The 22616-nt window shown below is 38.4% G+C and overlaps 3 protein-coding genes across 3 annotated transcripts; all 3 read right to left on the reverse strand.

Moving 5' to 3' along the window:
- Window positions 1-726: 726 nt before the first annotated feature.
- Window positions 727-12797, reverse strand: LOC145777709 (cytoplasmic dynein 1 intermediate chain 2-like). The gene is made up of 15 exons (XM_082589145.1): window positions 12638-12797; window positions 11718-11820; window positions 11280-11361; window positions 9627-9751; window positions 8991-9083; window positions 8169-8322; window positions 7633-7732; window positions 6351-6457; window positions 5831-5993; window positions 5259-5372; window positions 4755-4888; window positions 4084-4228; window positions 3484-3630; window positions 3025-3150; window positions 727-2469 (listed from the first exon to the last, which is right to left on the reverse strand). Exons 1-15 carry the CDS (start codon window positions 12737-12739, stop codon window positions 2356-2358), a joined length of 1809 nt encoding a protein of 602 aa, XP_082445271.1. The 5' UTR covers window positions 12740-12797; the 3' UTR covers window positions 727-2355.
- Window position 12798: 1 nt separating this feature from the next.
- Window positions 12799-14038, reverse strand: LOC145777719 (adenosine 5'-monophosphoramidase HINT1-like). Its single transcript, XM_082589159.1, has one exon. It carries the CDS (start codon window positions 13994-13996, stop codon window positions 13616-13618), a length of 381 nt encoding a protein of 126 aa, XP_082445285.1. The 5' UTR covers window positions 13997-14038; the 3' UTR covers window positions 12799-13615.
- A 4500-nt stretch (window positions 14039-18538) lies between these two features.
- On the reverse strand, window positions 18539-22000 carry LOC145777708 (uncharacterized). Its single transcript, XM_082589144.1, has 3 exons — window positions 20980-22000; window positions 20542-20683; window positions 18539-20455 (listed from the first exon to the last, which is right to left on the reverse strand). The coding sequence occupies exons 1-3, from the start codon at window positions 21371-21373 to the stop codon at window positions 18931-18933; spliced, it is 2061 nt and encodes a 686-aa protein (XP_082445270.1). The 5' UTR covers window positions 21374-22000; the 3' UTR covers window positions 18539-18930.
- Window positions 22001-22616: the final 616 nt, after the last annotated feature.

Consider the following 22616-nt stretch of genomic DNA (forward strand, 5'->3'; position numbering starts at 1 on the left):
CACACTTCTTCCATTTTCATCAACATACTTGTGCGAAAATGGTTTTTCTACTCTCGTGAACATAAAGACCAATCTAGAAACAAACTTGAACGTGAAGCCGATCTGAGATGTGCATTATCTGCTACTAATCCCCAAATTAAGTTACATCCTTCGCATTAATGTAACTTACCTGGAAATGAATTGCTGTTCTGCTTAATGTTTTTTGAAAGAAGGTGGGACGTGAATTTTGTTAGAATTGTAAAAGGGAGGCGTGTCTCAAAAAGTTTAAGAACCACTGTGCTATATAATAATGCATTTTCAAAAGTTATTATATTGCTTCATTGCATATAGTAATGCATGTAGATCATTGCATAGTGATGCATTGCATATAGATCTAGCCTAAGTCCGATTTCTAAAACAGGTTCCAGAAAATCAAAAATAACTTCAAGAACATCGAAACAAAAACTCGAATGAGGCTGCACCAGGCATTTAGTTAAATAACATGATGCGTGTTATTCTGTTGCAAATTAAACTGAACTATCACAAGATGTATCAGCAGATTATCGCCTCATGCATCTTGTGATAGTTCAGCTTAATTTGCATAAGAACGTATATCATGTTATTTATCGTCAACGTTTAGAAAACTTTCTTCAGCTTCAAGCTTCACTGGATTCATCAAAACTGAAGCGGACTTGCACACAATACTCTGTCGCCCTTGTCCCCCCGCACATCACCCACAAATGTTGCAATCATGCTTTTATTACGTCACAATAGGTAGAAACTCAACATCATGATATGTGGTAAAGTTGCAACGCCATCTAACGGCTACAAATATCACAAAGTAAACACGACAAAATGTAACTTTTAATAAATTTTCTTAGTAAACAATCCTTCCAGCCCAAACTTTCAGTAATGCATGTGGCCCCTTGCTTGTATTTATTTCAAGCTGAAAGACATTTACCCAATACGACACGTTTTAGCACAAAAACAACAAGAGCTGGCGGCAACGAAAAAACAAAACAAAAAAACAATTTGTTGACGTAGCCACCACTCGATAAGAAATGATCAAAATCAATAACTGTAGATTTCCTATTCAGCCAAAACCATTGGTACTCTCTTCCAACTTATACCCATTGGGATGAGTGGTGGAGGAACCACTCGCAAGCAGAACTGCTCATATAACAAACCACTCACAAGCAAGCGGCCATCACTTTCCAAACAGTAAAATCCGTCATTTTGCTGTCTGGAAAGTTATGACTAAGCTGGGTGGGGGAAAACTGAAATGAATCCATCACACAAAAAGAAGCAATAACTTCTAAGACAATTAGAACAGAATTACTTTGTTGAGCACAATGGTTAATCGTCATGAAAGACGCTTGTGTTCGTTATGATAACCAACAGAGAACTTTTAAAAGTTTTTTCAGTTGAAAATCATTAAATAACTACTCGGCCATACCAGCTCTGTTAGGAGACCAGATTGTCGGCTATTGTTACATAACAAAGACTGGTGGGGTTATCTAGGCAACAAAACAAAACAAACAAACCATCTGTACTATGAGCAACACTCTTGTGCGAGGCCATAACTACTTCATGCAACCCTAGCAAGTTTGTCTATGAGGTCACTAAATAGAGGATGTCATAATAAAAGAGCAATATGATCAACTGAAAGATAGAAATCGTTATAGCTGCAGCTCCAAGTGTTGCAACCCAAAACTTCGACAGTCAATGCATGGAAATACTTGACATTTCTAAAAAGGAACATCAAAGAATTGGGTTGATCTGCAGCAAAATGCGATGAAACGGCTTCAGCTACATTTATATGAAATTTTGAGTCGGTTTGTGCTTTCTCCGCCTCCAACCCAGCTAGCAACACTTCCTTTTTTACATTAAATCAACGTTTGCAGATATCAAATTAATGTAACAAAGACGTGTTTTGTCAGCTGGGAAATTGTCGGCTACGTTTAAAGAAGCAATCAACGACTATACCGTGACCGCAGAAATACAGGCATGCAATGATTTTAACGTTCACATGTCATCGACGTAACCAAGACCCCGTCATGACGACTATACGTTGGTTGACGACGTTCAACAAAAATTAGACGAGAAAAAACATAAACTATTGAAACAAGACAAAGCAGGAACAAGAATCAAAGCAAGCAATCTGCAATTGCAGTGCAGACTCAGCACACAGATTGTTGCACTATTATGGGCTAGCCAGGTTAGAGATGCGATGATTCATTGAACTGGCATCTCCAAACGTCGGATCAACGCGAAAACAATATTCTTTGAATTAACAAGAACCATGGCAACAGGTATGTGACGTCATCACACTGCGCAGGGACGCAGGTTGACAAATCGTGCTCCAGAGTGAGGTAATCAGAGTTGCCTAGCAACCATGCGAGCTTCTTCCTCCTCTTGATGCATGTTCCGGATCTCCGTCAAGCTCCGGACAAATCTTGACCACTCATCCGGACGAGGGGAACCGAGTTGCTGGAAGACACAAGGTTGGATCAGCCGCGATACATTTCCCGCGTTAGAAACACAACAGATCATAATAACGGTGATTGATCAGTATGGGTAACCTCGTCAATATATCAATGGACTGAAGAAGCCCAGAAGGTCGAAGCAAAGACTCTGCAGTTCTTGCTCTTTATAAACCACAGTATGTTCCTCAGAATTGAAAAACTCAGGGATTTCGGTATTCATATCGATAGCGTTTTGATTCGCACAAACACTGTAAAGCATCAAGTTGCTACAGGCACACGACAAAGACACATTCACCAGGCGACATCATTTGGAAGCTTACGTTGATCAGAACATGGGTTGGCTTTGAGAGTTACTACGTTATGTCAGATATTAATGGCTTGTTGCTTCTATCTTACAGACAGCAGCAGCAGACAATATAAAAGGTTTCACTCTCTCTCTCCCTTACAATGATCAAACATCTACAGCAGGACACCTCCTCAATCGCTTTTTACATTGATTCTGCGTCTACAGACGTTGAATCAGTGTAAAAAACGATTGATTTGCTACGTCACCCCTCACCTCTCCAACATCGCACAAGTGGACTCTTCCTTGGTTGTCTCCCAGAGCAATCTGTGTTCCTCCGGCGTTCCACCTCAGCTTGTTGATGCCGATGGCGGAGTCTATGACGGTGGAGACGATCGGGACCTGGAAGATCAGCGGAAGATTATTTCATTTCTTGAAAGAATTCCATCTCATTTGCGTTATGCTAAGGTTGATTGTACGGTGATGAGATGTACTTGTGACGTTGATTAACATTATTGGCACGTTTCAATTTGCGCCAATTGCGACAACATACCACACTGCAATCACAGATACAACGCAACAGTGGAGGTACAGTATCGTCATCGTATCAGCTGCTACCCTCGGTTAGGCATGAAATGAAGTGTCTGCTGAGACAAGGCGGCGTGTTGTGGAGCGGTGTTGAATCCACGTCTTAGGATTGGGTTTAAAAGCAACAGAGCAAAGTATCCAACTCACTTCTGTGTCGGAGTTGAAACTCCACAAGTCTAACTTCCCGGCGCAGTCGGCGCTGGCGAACACTGCTGGGTGGACGGGCGACCATGCTACGTCATACACACAATCGCTGCGATCTTCGAACGAGTGGAGGCAGGCGTGACTCCCGTTCTGCAACAGAAAGGAAGAAAGTCACTTCAATTCTTTTTCAAATAAAATCAAAGCAGTACATTAGGTTGATTGAGCGATTTTACTACAGTAACCAGCAAGAGAGTTCTTGTATAAACTCATCAATAACGAGGAAATTTACATGGCTAATCTACCAAACCCAAAGACATAAAAGTTATTACGTTTGAGTAAACGATCAAGAGCCACGAACACATCGAGTAAACGCTGAAACTAAGTCTTTATGAAAACCATTGATAGATCAGCGCATCATAGACCAAAGTAAATCTGCAACAGCACAAATGAATGGCCGTCTCCATTGCAAGATGTCCACAAAACGGAAATTATGCGGAGCAAGTCACTTGACCTTCTCCATTCTTCAATATGTCGAAAAAGTTTAAACAGACAAGAAGCAACGTCATGATGACGTAGCCACGTCCTCAATGACGTCATCTATACCTTCAATGACCAGAGTTTTATCGTCCAATCAAAAGAAGAGGTGAGGAGAAGATGTGAGAAGTCCAGCTGCCCTGGGGCCTTGTGGAAGTCCACCCCTGATATGGGGCCCGAGTGGCCCTCGTAAACATCACTGATACCCGTCTTGCTGGAAAGGAGAATCGAGCAGATTAGACCAGAGCAGTTACAATACAATAAAGCCGATGAGTTCGGCCGAATTCACCTATTTTGTTATTTAAAAGGTTTCAAGATTTGTAGCTCAAAGTAGCAATGCACTTCTTCAAAACACATTTCTAAGTGAATTTGATAAATAAAGTTAAATCGTCGTTACCAGCGCCAGTGAATAAACACACAAGTAACACCAAGAAAGTTCAGAAATATGATCCAATCATTCAACCTTCGATAAGTGACCAGCCTCATCCAGATCAAATTTGGCACGGTCTGTTAGCTGGATTGATGTTCTGACGACTCCATTAATATCCTGAGACCTTAGCCCAAGATGAATTTCAGTTTGGTAAAATGCTTAGTTTGTGAAATCTGCAAATTGCGTTGACCACAAGCAGCTCAGTTTTGTGCAAGTCATGTCTTGAATCAAATTACTGCACTTGCTCACTTAAGCTTTATGTATAAAATGGATTTGAAAATATGACAACTTTAAGAACCATCGAAACCACCTTCCATGTCGGCATGCGGTGTAGAGGGATCCATCCTCAGCCCCGATGGCGAAGTTGTTGACATTGTTGTGTTGGAACGACATTGAAGTGACAGCCACGAACTTGGACTGCTTGTGCTGCAACTCCATGGTTTCCTGTGACGTAACAATGAATAGAAGATGAACCTTCAAGATCAGACAGGAGCGGACCATACCGGCCTCAACCAAGGCGACGATAGTCAAGCATAATTACAATGCTACTTAAAACCGGAAACGGTTATCACTAAACCGGCTATCACTACCCTAAACCAGAAACGGTTAACCGATTATCAAACCGGAAACGTTTCTAGTCTTGACGACTTGAAGCTGTCTTAAAAGTATGAAACTTTTTAAGAATATTATGAAAGTTTTACAAAACCTATGCCATGAGCAATCGAACGCGCTTAACCAAAGGAATACACTGCGCAAGCGCACAATAAGTGAGGTACACCGCTGCAAATAGAAACAACCAGAAAGCGGTACCCACCAGAGGTTGTGACAACATGTCCAGGCTCCAGGAGCACATTTTCCCATCTGTGGACACCGAGATGAGATTGTGGGCGTTCTGCGTCCCGACAACATCCATGCAGAAGACTGGATGCTGAGGAAGACAATCGGGACACAGAGATGAGCGATCTCAGTTAAATCTAAGGTAAATTTGCTGAAAGGTACAAACTAACCAACACAAAATAACTCAACTGGAAACCGATTTCTTTCAAACATAAGCTTATCTCGCAACATTTTACTGGTAAGCTTTTGTCTGAAATTGCGTTTCGTTGAAATTGTAGCGTAATTGACGTAATTAACCCGCTCAAGCAAACTTTTTTTTATAGATAACCCATTTTTGTACATTTTTTGTGCTAAATGGGTGTACCCGTTTACTCAGACCAACATATCTCCGTCCACATTCGACCAGAATAAGCGAGGTTGACTATACGATTACTGTTGTCAATAAAGAAAATCTAGGTGGAAACTATCTCGGACGAGCATTAGCAAGATTACATGAAGCAAACTAACATCGCATCAACATCAAGCAACAAAACACAAGTAATCTCTCACTGTGTGAGCGGCTGTGGACATTTTGCTTCTCTGTGCAGTCCGCTTGTTCATTCTGTTGTCCCAGACCACAATCTGTCCGCTGTAGGTTCCTCCTACCACCAGGTTCGGATGGAACTTTGCAAAACAGGCGGTAGTGATCCCGGACTGACATTGGAACGTGTACCTGTGTGGCAGGGAGGCGATATTTTAGAAGATATGTAAAAAAGCAAAGATTGTTAGAAACTCCCCTTTGTTCTACTTCGAGCTGCCATTGAGTTGAATCAACCGGAAGAGTCGGAAAACATGGCAAGAGCTCGCAATAACTAGCGAACCTTTAGTAGCAGGGACAAACTACTGACCCAGAAAACCTTTTATGAAGTCAACATTTCGACTAAAGCAAGACGTGGTGGTAACTAAATCTCAATCAAATGGGAAAATACACGTGGAACCTACAATAATTTGTAATTCGCTCTTGATTCTGATCTCTGGGTACAGTACTTTTGAGTATAAACCCCATGTCGACGAACGATGATCTACTTACTCCGGTGTCGTTGTCTTGTACTTGCTATTCCATACAAGGGCGACACCTTCTGGCTCATATGGGGCTTCTTCATTGGTGCCGTATGAGGCAACACAGAGCTCCGGATGCTGAGAAAGTATAAGTCATTAGGAAGAGTTGTTTGTGGCTAATACTATAAGAAATTGAGGCAAGAGCATCAAAAATACGTTTTATCTACTCTCACAATATTCATTTGTCTAAGTCTCTAAGATAACCAGAGCAAAGCAATTTGCTTGGGTAAACAAATTCTTGTTTTAATCAATTGATAACACTGGTCTACAAAAAAAGAATTTTTTTTTGCTCCATGAACTTTGAAGACTGATTTAGAGTAATTTTGGGTTGCTGAATCCGAATCTGACCTCAAATTTATTTTATCTCGTAAGGTTTGTGAAATATGATAACAACAAATTGTTACTTTCGTCAAAAGTGGAAGATTTGGCGTTGCGTTTACCACCAACATATGCAGTGCTGTAACGAAAGGTTAGTGTTAGACAGGCCAAAACAGCCTAAATATGGTTACTGAACAAGCATCGCCATAGGCTTGCTTAAGCCTTTGTGGTTTCATGCAAAACATTGACCGGGGGAGGGGGTCAGTTACACTTATAGCCTCCCTTTTAGCTTGTTATTATTGCCTTGTTAATAATGTTGCTTAGAAAACAAATTGGTATCAAAATTATAATTGGTAGGTGTATTTCAGCTACTTATGCACTACATGGCCTGGATTTCTGGATCTTGCACAATGTGTATGTGCAATAAACGCAACGTCAAATCTTCCACTTTTGACAAAAGTAACAATATGCTGTTATCATATCTCACAAACCTGACGTGATAGCATAAATCCGAGGTCAGAATCGGATTCAGCACCCCAAAATTACTCTAAATCAGTTTTCAAAGTTCATAGAGCAAAAATCGTGTAGACCAGTGTAATTTTTGAAATAAAAATGGCAAGTGAAAAGATGGGCAAAAAAGTAAGCTTTTAAAAGTTCTGCAAATGTCCATATTTTAATAACAAAGCCAAGTTTCTGGCAACAAATTTCACACTTAAAACACAGACTTCACTTTTCAAAAGCCTTGTTAAAGCCAGAGCAGCACTACAAGCTAAGAATGTGTTTAGATCACAACTTATTCATTTTAAGACACAAAACATCAGCTCCCCTTATTCTTTCCAGCAATATTACCGCGCCTACTTGAAGCACTGATGGGCGTATGAGCAATGTCGTTATTGAAATTTATGTGCCATTACTTCTGGCAATATCTGACTTACATGAGTACTCCAGTCCAATGCGGTCACCATCCTATGACGTGACCACCTCTCATCTGAGAATATTCGGTTGATTGACAAGTTGATCCTGCGATCTGCCTCGCTGAGGAAACAAAAAATACCTCAGCGAAGAAGAGACCGCTTCTGTTCTATGCTCTTGCGGTTACCAACCTTCTCTTTACTGACAATTGATGCTTAAATTACACGGATTCAACCTCTCCAGATGTTAAAATAACATAAAAAGCAACTTTTGTTAACTGAAGTTCAATTAAAGAAAAGAAAAATAATCTAATTGGAATAAGGAAGCAAAGAAACCAAGACCGAGTGAGAATGCAAAATGATTTTACAAGCTGCATTTAAAAAAAACTTAGAACACCGCCGTTACCAATTATTGTTATTGGAAGCACAATCAAAGCAATATATTGTTGCCATGAAAACGTAGCAAGCGGCAGAGATCGAAGGCGATGCCTAGAAACGTGGTTTAACAATTTCTGAAAACCTATGGAGAGATCAATGTATTGTTGTTGAGAAGCACATACCTCTCTTCCTCCATCTGGGAGCTGTATTCTGTGAAAAGATCGATCTGATGAGCAAGGGCGCGCTCAACGAACCGTGACGAACGAGAGAGGAACAGCTGGTAGCTATCTGATGACTCTATGAGGCTTCGTTCCGCTTCAGAAAACTCGCGGACAACTGCAAGATGCAAGAATCAAACGCTCACAATCTGTTTATCGCGACCACGACACTACAAAATCGGTTGACAGGGACACACTCATACAACCAAATAGCTCTTGACCAAATAACTTTTTTAGGAGAAGCAGATGCTGCAGTTACTGTATTTAAGCACTTGCATAAATTTTAATAACGACATTGACAGGGACACACTCATACAACCAAAACACAGGACACACGTCAAGCGAAGGAAGCAATTACACTTTTTCAACAGACACCCATTCAACAAAGCCATATGTAGTATTTTGGATATAATATTGGCTTCTTTTGCGCATAAACAGTTTTAAGTACGTTTATTCAGCTGTGAATTACTTTTTGCAATTAATGTTTACAAAACTTTCCCTTTAAAGAATTTATAATCAATCAGTTACCACTACTATTTTCTTCGTCATGATCAAATATATACAACTAAATGAAGTCAACTTATTATGATAGTTACTTTAAACATAACTCTTAAAGTTGCGGTTACATGAAACATGTTTAACAAAAAGACTCTAAAAATCTGTTTCAACTTTGCAAACACTACTTTTACTAGCCAGCTCTTCTGAACGGTGAATCTCTCCAGCCAGGAAGAGACGGTAATACAGCGAGGGGGCCAGAAAATACGAAGGAAATAACAAAGTACAAACCTTCAATTTCTTCTTCGGTGTCTTTCTCCAACGCTTTCATGATCTCCAGCTGATCCTTCTCTTTCTGCGCATCTTTGATGTTTTCTAATTCCTCTGTTTAAAGAAACAAGGATCGTAAACGACCATGCATAATTCCTACACCCTGCGCTGTGCAAACACGACTTAAATACTGTGGAACATTAATTTTGTTCGTCAACAAAAAAACGACTTTGTTGCTACACAAATAGACAGTAAGGTATTAAAGATACGTATGTGAAGCAGGATGCTGTTGTACTAACTAAAACCTTTCAATTAGGTTCTCTATCAAAGCATAAGTTGGCACAGTGGATCAGGTGCTCGCTTCCTATCCAGCCATCCCGGTTCGAGTCCGGTTATTGTGAAAAAACGCACACCTCTACTCAAGGCGTAACAAATTGGGTAAGCGCAGTTGTTGACGGAAAGGGAAAGGAGCTGGCCACCTTTTTCTCATTAACGGCTTAGTAAGATAAGAACGTTCATCCAATCTTCTCATCTGCCAACAATTGGAATCTAGTATCGGAACTCCTTTACCTTACCAAACAAGATCACCACCAACAGGACAAAGTAAGTACACCGAAGCGCCAACTTAAAAAGATGCAGATACATTATCAGACGTACCATCAGAGTCCGAGTGCTTCTCCTCTACCGGTGTCTGCGTTTGCTTTGCATACGTGACAACCTCCCGAGGAGGGATAGATGTCAACGTTATTTTGCTCTGGCCAAGTTTAGGTGCTTTTGGTTGCCTGTGAAGAGTTTTCAGTTAAAAGCACTTCCTTCAATTTTTGTTTAAACTTTTAAAGACAATGACAGCTTCATGGACATTGGTTATAACTGTGAAGCAGTAACAAATAAGCGTTAGTTGCCAAATTAGCTTTTTAACGCGTGGTGAAAGCTTGGTACTACTGGTAGATACCTCATTTATTAGGCCCAGAAAAATATTCCGTAACATGTGCAAGTGCACCACAAACAACGTCTTTGTGATCTATTAAGTCGCCACACTTATACGAATGCACAACACAACTACACATATATACTTTGCATTCACATGCACGAATAGTACCGCTCTAACAAACGTTATCAGCACAACTGCGATGGAAACACTAAGCACAATCTTGAGAGGTTTAACCTAAGATACATTCGGAAAGGAATATCTAGCTCTTTATATTGCTTCTTTGAAACAAAATGATGAACATGAAACAACAATCACACATTCCCCAAAATAACATTCCAACACACCAATGCTTCATTATATCATATATACAAACAACTGAAGTCAAACATGTAGTTATTATAATAAAGATTTAGACAACAAAAACATTTAAAGTTGAACGACATGTACTCAAATGCCTTTCATATTCGTGTGGTTTTGCTACAAACTACAACAAGCAACATCAAGATATTTGCTTTACTTAAAACACGACATACATAACAATCATTGGTTTGAAAGTTTCAACATTTTCAACACTTTATTAGCCAAACAATCAATCCCCAGCATCTATACCATGATGGAATAACATGTTCCGCTTGCAGCTCAACCAAACTTGGCTCCAGGTCCCAGTCCATACTGTTACACCTCATAGTTAGAGTCAAGAAAACATCATAAGCATTCACTGTAGTGAAAACTAATCAAGATGATGGACTGCAACTGAATTAGGTTCTCAAGCCTATTGGTCATAAGTTATCAAAAGATCCAGTAGAACATAATATTAATATATTATAAATAAACTGATTAAAAACTTTCATCAAATTATGCAAAAGTACAAAGCATTCTTCTTTGTCATGTGAACCTCTGGGCTGGGGTCGAGGGTTTATCTTTTTACCACCCCAGATTCACTCTGTTCCCGAGCTATACTGGAAGGCTAGAGAGCAGCCAGTCTTTGGTTTCATTATCCAACATGTGCATACCTTCCGCTCTGTTAGGTGGCTTGAAGATGGTACAGAGTAGGCTACAAAGCATGATTGTTTTCATATATACTATACAGCCAGGTGATCCTTTTAAGTTGCAGGTCATTTTAAAATCAGTTCAGTTGTTTTTCAGCAGTTTTACCCAAACAGTATCTCAATGTCAGAATAAACCCAAGTTTTTAACAATTCATGTAGCAATGCTGACATGAAAGGTATTTTATGTAATTGGCTTTTGTCAATTTCATCACTAAAAATTACTATGCTTCTTCACTACTGTAGATTACAACTTACAATGGAAATGTCAACATTTCGGTTGTAAGTTGTTAGTTATTATTAACTATTTTGCCAGTTCAATGCCACACCTACCTGGTACGATATGTTGCTATATCAGAGGGACCATCTTTTTCTGTGATCCCAACTTTTTTAGGAGAAGCAGGTGCTGCAGTTACTGTATTTAAGCACATACATACTATAAGTATTTCAATCGGTGGTACGATATTGATAATACAGTTAGTAAATGCCAAGCAACTGTAACTCACAAGGCTAACTGAGTTCTATTTGAATAAGAATCTTCCAAATTTTGACATTTTGGAAAATTAAACTCGGAGCTTTCTTTGATAAAGTTAGTGATTGCACTCAGTGGAATATTCATTAAAAAAATAAACTGAACTAGACAAAACAGAAAACATGCAGAAGCTAAGTAGTTTAATTACAAAAAAAAAATTATATATATACAATATATAAATCCTGGAGAAACTTTTAAAATACTAAATGAAATTGATCTTAACAAGGAATATACCAAACCTGTTGTAGAATAATCAATTCCCACAGTCCGTAACAGGTCTTCAGTTTCTTTGCGTTTTTGATCTAAATTTGAAGAAACCGAAACTGCAACCTTTTTGTCTTCCTAAAATATAAAATACAGTATATAATACTATATACAGGACTCTTTAGACCAAGGGTCTAAAACTCGAATTACTCTGAGAGCCAAATGAACACGAGAGCCACCAATATACAACAAGAAGTCAATAAACAAAATAACACAGTAAAAAACGCAATAAAAAAGTTAGCAAGAACGCACCAAGAACCTTAGATCGCAAGAAAAAGTAGTAAGAACAAAGAGATGGAAAAACATTGTACAAACAAAAAAAAACAAAAAAAGGCAAACGTAACGACGGCCCTAGAGAGTAAAAATCTTAAAATCAACTTTCAAAAAGGGCGGAAAAACTGAACCCTTGAAGAACTGACTTCAGCAAATAACAAGGTTACTATACTATCGTGTGAGAAACTTGTATTGTTAGGCTACATCACAATCACATTGTCTATTCACTTAGGTACGGTTATTGCAACGATAAAATGGCAGACAGTAGTGCTAAAAAGTCAATTAAAGTATGATGGGCATTTTCAGATTTTTTTGAGTAATTTTAGAGTGAATTTTACCTTTCTAAATCTACAGAAAAAATATATATATAGGCTAACTGTAATTGTTAATATTATTTCAAAGTTTAAAAATGCATCGCGGGTCACACCAAAAGTTCTCACGAGCTGCATGCGGCCTGCATGTTTGAAAGCCTTGCTTTAGATAGACGCTTTCAAAAAAAGCTAACACAATTTGCTCACACAAAAAACAACAAACATTAAAAAAACAACTAGTTTTCGGAAATATTGTGAATTCATTCAACAACTTTTTATGTTGTTACAAACGTGAGTATGATGACACCAACCTCTTTCCTAGAAGCTGCTTTGTTTTGCTTGTCCGCTCGAATCTGTGCAAGTCTTGCTTTCTTTCTTTCCAATTCAGCCTTCCTGTCAATTCTATCAGACATCTTGGCCAGCGTCGTAAAATTATATAATTACAATACTTTACTGCATAAATAACCTTAAATTGCCAACTGAATATTAGAATATGATTGTTGCAACTAAGTTTTCAACTGATTAGTTTTGAAATTATTTGAATCAATTTTCAAATTATTAATTTTAAATAATATGCAGTTAGAGAACATGTGTGCTTACATAACTCAGCATCATCACTTCAAGTACATAGCCCAGCAAAAACAAAAAAGAGACTTTTAGGAGTGTTATTCTCAAAGTAACATTTTGAACTATCAATTGGCCACTGGCCAGTGATTCCATAAACACATAGAATTTCTAATGAGAGTATATTACTGATATGTAAAATGCAATGCCGGATAATAACTACACAAATTGTGAAGCAGCAGAAGTAGAGTTTTAAAAATTTATATGTATATAGCATTAGATTCAAAATTATACTGAAAAAACCATGTGAACAACTATGCAGTGTAGCAACTACAATCATCTAAAAATATTTAATTGAAACAAACCAACTTGGTTTGTTTGGTAACCGCAAGTAATACATATGATTGAAACTATTGTAAAATTCGTTTAACTAAGGGTATAGAGTATGGTTGCACGAATCAACAGTAGGTCAAGTTCTATACACTACTATCATGACACATCAAGAAATAATTTTCACAATATTTACAGTTGAAAAACATCCACAGTCCTGCACCACACTGAATTCCTTTAAATCACATGATTTGGCAACTCGTTAACAAACATCATGCAGTGTTGCAATACAAATTTTTCAAAAAAGTTCACATGACACTATCAATAGAGTTCATTTTTGGTCAAAATGCAAAGTAAGCTTCCAACAATCCACTTTAAATTTATAGTTTGTAATTTTAGCCAGGTGGCCATCCCAGTTGTCGTCCACCAAATACATGAAGATGAAGGTGATAAACAGATTGTGCTCCATTCTTCCCGTCATTCACCACGACACGGAAACCAGACTGGTCTATTCCTTCCTGTTTGGCACATCTTTTTGCAACAAGCATTAAATGGCCAATCAAATCAGAATCACAATCTTCAGAGGTTGACAATTGTGAAATCGGCTTCTTTGGTATCACTAAAAAGTGGACAGGAGCTTGTGGTTGTATGTCACGAAAAGCCAAGCACTTGTCATCCTCAAATATAATGTCAGAAGGAATTTCTTTTCGAATGATTTTACCAAATATTGTGTCACCACCAGGCTGTGCTGTCTGGGCTTTTTCAACTTCAGACATGGTCAAGCAAGTTTTAACTGTATTATAAAAAAAAAACGAAAAAAAACAATGAGTTAAAAAGTCTATAGATATATATATACTTTTAATACAACAATAAATATTATCAACACTACAAACAGTATCATACAGACATACAATGGACAATGTCAAGCAGGGGAAATTATATCAAATATATATAGCAGGGGTCACCAGGGTTCGATCTTAACACTAGTCCGCTAGCCAATGGCTAGTGAAAATTTGCGCGGACTAGCAGAAATGTTGCAGTAGGCTACTAGTCCGATCGGCTAGTGAAAATATTAGCCGGTGAAAAGCATTTTTATGTTTTAAAGTTGCATTGTTTGCGTCTGTAGTACGAGAATGTGTTTTTGTGTGTATTGTTGCTCTCTTGTGCGTACTAAAATCTGAAAGCCTTTACTTTAGTTAGTTTCAGTCAAAGCCAAAACAATTATCTTAATACGTCATCAGACAAGTGAAAAGTCAGTAAACTGGTCAGACTAGTGAAAAATCGTGCGGGCTAGTGAAAACGGAGAGTAACTAGTCCGGTGGGCTAGTGAAAAAAAAGAGTTAAGATCGACCCCTGGTCACCAACCTTTTGTGCATGCGGGCCACTTTGGCACTAAGGAGAGCTGTGGCGGGCCGCTTTAATAAAATGTTAGGTAGGTTGACTCTTATGCTAGAAAAGAACGCATTTCGTACCCAGTATCCAGCGTTACATGAAATTGTTAATATTTATGTTAGAATACTGCAGCAACAAACTTAATCGAATAATGCTATACTGCCAGGCCAAGCTCCTTTTACAACACTTTTGACTTTTTTACAATGCCTAATAGACGAGGCCACTTGTTTTACGCATTTATAGCGAGGCCAGCGGTTTCATCAGAATATTCATCGCCAAGCAAGAGTGGTGTTGTCACTTCGCTTCACTAAAGATATCTTGCAATTAACGGTTTCAGTAAACAGGGAAATGTTTGACACATCGCAATACAGGCAACAATAGTGACCTGCAAACATATCAGCGAAAAATAGGCTCTAATAACAGGGAGAAAGAAACTAGGCACCATGGAACGAACGCTTATGGAAATCACCGAAAAAATATTTCTATTGTAATTCATGAACAATCTTCCCTCTAAAAAAGCAATGAGTTGGGTTTTTCATCCTTATTGTGCAAGTCTATAAAACCGCCTTTCTTTGATTATTAGACAACTGTCACTTGCGGTGCTTATCAGCGTGGCAAAAATTGTTGACTTACAACATTTTGCAGTACTAAGGTAAATATTAAGGTTATAAATAATATATTATAACCAGAAAAAGTCTTTAAATTTATACCGGTATATAATACTTTGCCAATTTTCTTATAAATTGAGTTTGCACACCGACCCATTTTGCCAACAAAAACTTGCATAAAGGGAACACTGCTCGTGAAACACAATAACGGTGAAACGCACACTAGTGTTTACATGAATTTACAAACTTAAAATAAGCGACCCTATGCTCACAGACAATTTCGAAATTCGAAAACAGACGTTTTAATCAAGCACTAGAACAGTGTGGTTGGAGTGTTGGACATCGCATTGGAATAACTTTAAGCGACCCCACCTACAACTACAATCTGAATGGTCAGTCGGTGGAATCGTATGCAAAGCGAAAATATGCTTCCCGGAAAGTATTTTTTGCCTTCATGCTAACTCCTCAAGAAAAGTATTTTTGGTATTAGTGTAGCTATACTTGTACGCTGATACCTTCCGCGCGTCGCACATTAACAGCGTGGCAGGCTGCATGCGGCCCGCCAGTTGGTGACCCCTGAAAAATAGTGTTAGTCGAACATAAAAACCTTTATAATATGTAGCTTGTTTTACCCTAATTGGAATAATAAGAAGGTTCTCATTTAAATAGAATCTAACAGTGGTAAGAGTCCTTATATGGTGATTTGTTCCATGTAAACGACTAACTCTCAGTGCTGAGAAGTAGCAAATTTTGGGTGCTTATTCACAATAAAAGCCCCAGCCCCCAGCCACCCTGGTCAAAAACAGACAGGGCTGCTGCTGCTCAGGGTTGCCAGATACTCAAGCTATAGTAAGGCCAAATCCATTATAAAATAAGGCCAAATTTTTTATTTACTTCTAAGGCTAAATAAACGCTAACAACTTAATTGAAATAATTTTTTGAAAATGCCATTTTACGATCAAGTATGACAGATAATAATTTAGCACTGTCAGAGCATAATGACCGGTTCGTTTGCATAATTTGATTAATAAAAAATTACTGTAGTAGCAGATAAACTAGAAACCATTATTACTTCAATTCATGAACAGTGCTATTCGGAACATCTAGCTAAGCAATAAGCATGAATTCGTCTTATTGAGTATATGTACCAGGGATGTCTACAACTACAGGATTGGAAACTATTTTCAGTGCTGTACATGACTACAGAAGAATTATTAAAATAAAACACTGTTTGTATCAACTAAAGAATGTATAAAATTCAATTTCGCAATAACAATAGGCTATAAAATATAGCCTTCACTCACATCAAAACTTATTTGATGTATAGAAGTTTAAAACCACGAATCTAAAAAATCAAAAATAAACGAATGCAAAGATTCCCTGTCGTTCTGTAGCATTTTGCGTATTGCAAACCGGATCAGAAGTAAACGTGGAGTGTTCAACAATCAGTGAAATGTGTTGTCGTAGGCTTTTATAATAAACTTATTCACAGACCAACCCAGTACGAAATCAATACGTTTAAGATGTCATAAGAACTAAAACTAATACTCGGTTTTGAAATTATTTAGCAGCAAACAAAATAGGAAGTGGCTACGTTTACGGCGCCGTAAATACAGCCGTTCCATGCCTTTTTTTTAATCTTTACGTCGCTTTTACTGCGCATGCGCGCTGGTGCGTATTTTTTCTTTTTTCACCTTCTCTTTGAAAGAAAAAGTGAATATATAACTTTTAAATTCAACCGCCTTTGCCAAGTGAGTGAGTGGCGCGCGCGATTTTTGTCTGGCTCTTACTCCCAAGGATATGAGTTCGATACCTCCAGAAAGTGATTTTTTTTTAAAACTAAATTCTAACCCGAAGTGACTCAATCGTTAGGCTACGCATTTTTGTGGCCGTTCAGTTTAGTTTGTTTTTAATTCTGACCATCACAACGAAAAAACAGTATATGACAAACGCAGCAGAGGTCTAGAAAAAGGTAGAAGCGACAAAGAACGGACGTTATAGGCAGTGGCTCCGAGAGGGGGGGGAAGTCGGGCCAGTTTCCCCCCTAGCAAAACATTGTAAAGGAAAAACGAGTAGTTTTTTGTTTTTGCACTTTTGAGGGGGGCCCATTTTTAGGATTAAAGTAAAAATGTACCAACTAAATAATCAACAAATTCTTAAATGAAGTGCGTAGTTCCAAGTATTTCTCAATCATTGTAAATGTCACTCTCGATGCTTCTCTTCAAGAACAAATCATTTTCGTGTTAAGGTAGGCGATGTTGAACAGCTTCAAGATGTAAAATCTGAAGCCGAAATGACTTGTGTATCACTGAACGGTTTCGATTGTATTGATAGAGTCAACTTGAAAACTGGTGCTGTTTTAGCTAAGCGGGAACTATTTTTGCTTGACAACTGAACCTTAACTTCAAAATCTGCGTTGGCCAGGCATAAGATGTTGTATCCAACATAAGTTATCCGGGAAATAGGTATCAGTCCAAGCACGATTAAAGAAAGTAAATCCTGTATATTTTTTGTTAATGGATCATCATCATCAGTCATCATCTCCGCCTGCAGCAGATTGCGCATCAACATGAGTTATTTGCTTCCAAGAGTGGTGATTTTGAGCCAGCTCGCCCAGTGTCGCCAAGTTGAGTCCGGTCCATGATTGGATGTTGTCATGTCATCGTTTTGGTTGTCTGCCACGTTTTCTTTTTCCTTCTGTGCAAACTTTGCTGATTCCGAATTGTGATCTTTTAGTGTGGCCGAACAGTTTTAAAACTTTTGATTTTATTATTGCTGCAATTGGATGTAATTTTGTCATAGTTAAAAGATCTTCTGTTTTCTTGTGGTCAAGTAGCCTTTTGTTGGTCATGCTTCTCATGATGTGATTTTGGAAGGTAGTGAGTTTTTTCTTTATAAATTTTGTTTTTTGTTTATGGATGTTGTTGCTTAAATCTAGTTGGAATTTATAATGTTGCCTACAGACAGCGTTGTTCAAACGTCTTATCATTTTTGGAGTAATTGATTATCTGTAAGCTAGTGGCATCTGTAAAGTTATAGCCCAGTCAGAGGAAAAATTCTGAAAAATCTAAAGAAAGCTGTCCTATCATCTTGCAAAGAAAATTGACTTCGAGAGGGTAATCAAGGCGTGGTGCAGTCAAACCCAATGCTTTACATTACCCTTTTGAAATTGAAGACCAACAAGAACTTGATCGGAAGCTGAGTCAATGCTAAAGTAGCCTACAACTAGCAGTTTTAAATTTGTGACTGCTTTACATTACAGTAGGGGGAGGGTGGGGTGGTTTGAACCACTTTTCTCAATATTCCTAATGTCTGCTTCAGGATTCAATTTTTCAGCAATTTTTTTGCATGACATCCAAGTCTAGGATGTACTTGAGCAAGCCCAAAGTGAATTTGCAAATGAAATTTATTACAACGAAAAATATAAAGTATTTTCAGAAAGTTCTCAAGTGGTTCAAATCACCCTTGGGTTGGGGTGATTTGAACCACTCAAAAGGGTGATTTGAACCACACTGGGGTAATTTAACCCACCTTTTCAAAGTTGGATAAATACACATTGTTTCACAAATAATCAATGAAAAAGATGTCTCAAACATTTACAGCGGTATAAGTACAAAAATAATAAAAAACATGCAACACAAACAACGACCAGTAACTGTCAATCAACTGTCTCGTAAGAGTAATTAAGCATTGTCAACATCAATATGTTATCATTCCAAATTGAACTCTTTCAGGCAACAATTGAATATAAAATGGCTCTCCCTTCTTGCAGTTCCTCCCGCTTTTTGTGGATTGGGTAAAACTTTTACTATGTCGCTTCGTGGAAAAGACCCTTCATCATTTTCTTTGAATGTAAATGATGGCTTTCCACTCTTATTTGTAGATGGAACCTTTTGCAAGAAGCGAGCTTCAGGCTCCTCGTCGATTGTGCCCACGTCATCTATCTTGCCAATGTAATGACGTGTGTTCTCTTTGGTATTAAATTTAACAACAACAAAATCTCCTACAGCAAGTTCTTTGGGATTTTGCTCTTCATTTACACTACTTCCACTCTCTGATGCTGTGTCTGACATATCGTCCAAAGGAACTGCATCATTCTCATCAGAACTTGAGCTTTCATTAAGAGCTAGCACACGTTTTGTGGGGGGTTTCTTTGGCTTTGGTCTAATAATTTTTTGTTTTCTTCTGAGCAATTTTTCCTGCTTTGCACGTCTTTCTTCGTGCTGAATTTTTATTGCCTGTTTTTCTGGAGTCTCTGTGAGAACCCGACTTTTTACTCGTTTCCTTTTGCGTTGAACTCTTGGGGTTTTGCTTGATGGTAATGGAATAACTTCGTTGGGTGGTATGAAGCTTTCTGAGGCGTGATATTCCTCGAGATCTTGCAATGAAGATACGGGTAAATGTGTCGCACCTTCAAAGAAATAAGCATTATCAGTTGATCGGTTAGCAATAGTGTTGGGAACTGCGGCCATAACATTAGCTTCATTCACTTCAGGTTGATGGGAGGTACTTGTTTGGGGATTTGGTCTATCACTCAGAAGTGATGGGGCAAAATCTGTGTCTGTGAATATACTTTTGTTAAAAGGATATATTCCTGTAGAGGCAAAGCCAGAAGTGATGTTCCTTGGCGTCATAGCGTTTAAAAAAGCCTCCTTAACGCATTGTGGAATGTCATAAATCCGAAAAGTTTTGTTGTTGTAGGTTCGCATCCATCCATCTACAGCCTGGTTGTAATAGCCTTTAAATGGCCCAAACACTGATTTATCAAGCGGTTGAAGTTTGTGAGAAGTGTGAGGAGGCAAAGTCAGCAATTCAATGCCACTTTTATCAGCAAACTCCACAGCCTCCCAAGAAACGTGAGACTCATGGTTGTCGAGAATTAAGAGGACAGGTTGAGAGGGGGAACAACCACTATGCTTCACAAAATGTTTCAAGTAGACCAAAAATTTTTCTTCGTTAATCCACCCAGATTTGGTACCTTCTCCAATGGATTCTGCTGGTCCATGTCTAACAAATTCCTCCTTATATCTTACTCTTGGAAAGATAAACATGGGGGGAATGGCAACACCTGAAGCACTGACAGCACATACAACTGTTACAAGTTCTCCTCTCTCTGCAGATGTCACAGAACCAACTTGTTTTTTTCCTTTCGTTGTCACGATATGATTTGGTCTTTGCACGGTTGTGACACCTGTTTCATCAAGGTTGTATATTCTACTTGCAGCAAAGTTGTACCTAAAACACAAAACGATACAATGAAGCCTTTTTCAGATCATAAGAATTGCTAAGTACAAAGCAATGTTAGGCTATTGTTACGAGACCTGTCCATAACTCTTCCAAGGTTGTCGAAAAACTCCCCAACAGTTGTTTTGTTGAAAGCTGTCGCTCTTCCTAAAGACGTCGCTTCTGGTTTACGACATGTCAGATGGTGTCTCTCCTTGAAACCTTCAAACCAGTCAATTCCTGCAAAAGTTTATGGGAAAGAATTGAGAGGTGGTGTGTGTTGAGTAATGTCGAAAAAACAAACCAATGTGATCTACAATGTGCTACCGTACACAATTTTCCACACAGAATTAATAAACAAGTTAATCGTGTCTGATTAACGAAACGTCGGAAAATAAATGCAGATTATCACTAAAAACACCTTGTGATAGTTTTGCTTATTTTACACCAGAAGAGCGTATCATGTTATTGAATTAAATGCCTGGTGAACAGTCTCATTCAATTTTTAAACAACATAGGCTTAAAATAAAACAAACCTGCCATCTTAGAAACCACCCAGTTACTTGGCATCTGAATGTTGTTCTTGTCAGCCAAACTGAAAGCCAACTCACGGCATTTGGTGCGTGTGAGTCCGTGAAATCTATCGTCCAGGTCTTTTATGTGCTGTGCGAGCAGACTTTCCAACTCCCAAGGAAACACCAGACTTTTTACCTTCGTTCTATTATAGCCAATGTTTTCTGAGAGTCTACCATTATCAGATCCAGGACGATTGCACTCTTTGTAATAGCGACCTAAAGTGGTCCTGTTAATATGTCTTCTTTTGGCAACTTCTCTGATCGACATTCCATTCTTTATTTCCTCCAAAGCAAGCAACATCTCCTCACGAGTGGCTGATGCGTGGCTTGTAGTTCTAACATGTTTGCGAGGCATAGTGATGGAAATAAAAACTTAAATTCAACTAATGCTTGTAATTTACTGTGGCCAATAGGAATACCCTGTGTAAGCAATTCGCAATATTACTACAGTTAACATAGACTGTATAGCCTATTTATAAGTAGCCAAATGCATACTAAAGCACTAGACTTACAATACATTGACTACTACAGACCGCAAACTATTTCAGAAGAAGCTACTAAAACTTATTTTCTTCTGGGAGGTTTGAGCCACCGGTTCAAACCTCCCGAATCAACTGGTTCAAACCTCCCTGTTGCCACCATTTTAAGAAACTTGTCTAATCAGCTATTAAATCTTTCACTTACAGAGCATTTGCCAGCATCATTAAACACCTTTTAGATAGGACTACTCATGGTAGTATTAACTATTGCCTAAGTAAAACAGCGAAGATGGCATGCAGCTACAAACTGAAATTCCTAAAATTTACTTTTTGCAAGGAAAACAAGTTCTAACCTGCTTGCGCTAAAATCGCTGCTGCTATCGCTCTAACGTAGACATGCTTTGGAATCACTTTACTTCCTCTGTCTACAGACATAGTTACGTCATTTCTACTTTTATGGTATCCGCAATAACAGCCATGGTTCAAACCTCCCAGTGGCTCAAACCTCCCCACTCTCCCCTATGTGGATTACGGTCCTAAACAAGATTCACTGATGAATTTAATGAAATTAAAGGAAGATGTAATCTAAGTAAGAGAAAGCTGAGAAGAGTAGGCTACTACTCGCAAGATAAAAGTTGCAGTAGCAATTATAAATTTAAAAGAAAATGATTTTCTTTTTCTGAGGACAGAACGCTTTTATAAGTCCACTTAACTAGCTGAATCATTCGAAGGAAATGTATTCTACCGTACATTGCAAAGCATTCGATAGTTGTTGGAATTGACAAATGTATCAACAAACTCAAACATATCGTCGATGAGTTTGAAGTTTTATGAAAACTTCATCGTATGTCTGTTGTGCAGTTGCGGGCATGTGGGACAAATTTAAACCATTTGTAGGCTACAACAATGACATTTTTCAAGACATTTTGGATGAGTTGGTACTTTTGACAGAAAGCCACACAGCAAACTTCAGCTGCAAACCAGAACGAACCACCACATAATCTCTACACAAGGAATCATTGATTGCAACTTTCAACAGGTTTTTCCAAATAGTTTTGTTATGATTTTTTTTTGTGTTCCAGTAGCTACCTCCAACGGTTGCGCTTTGGGAACGTGGTT

This window comes from Aplidium turbinatum, chromosome 9 (genome assembly GCF_918807975.1).
Source record: "Aplidium turbinatum chromosome 9, kaAplTurb1.1, whole genome shotgun sequence".
Lineage (NCBI taxonomy): Eukaryota > Metazoa > Chordata > Ascidiacea > Aplousobranchia > Polyclinidae > Aplidium > Aplidium turbinatum.

Coding starts and splice junctions, on each gene's coding strand:
- LOC145777709 (XM_082589145.1), bottom strand. CDS start 12,739: ATGTCTGATAGAATTGACAGGAAGGCTGAATTGGAAAGAAAGAAAGCA. Junction 7,733..8,168: donor TCCCAGATGGAGGAAGAGAG/GTATGTGCTTCT, acceptor TTGTTTCCTCAG/CGAGGCAGATCGCAGGATCA. Junction 3,151..3,483: donor GTTTCAACTCCGACACAGAA/GTGAGTTGGATA, acceptor CTGATCTTCCAG/GTCCCGATCGTCTCCACCGT.
- LOC145777719 (XM_082589159.1), bottom strand. CDS start 13,996: ATGTCTGAAGTTGAAAAAGCCCAGACAGCACAGCCTGGTGGTGACACA.
- LOC145777708 (XM_082589144.1), bottom strand. CDS start 21,373: ATGCCTCGCAAACATGTTAGAACTACAAGCCACGCATCAGCCACTCGT. Junction 20,684..20,979: donor GGTGGTTTCTAAGATGGCAG/GTTTGTTTTATT, acceptor AAACTTTTGCAG/GAATTGACTGGTTTGAAGGT. Junction 20,456..20,541: donor CTTGGAAGAGTTATGGACAG/GTCTCGTAACAA, acceptor TTTGTGTTTTAG/GTACAACTTTGCTGCAAGTA.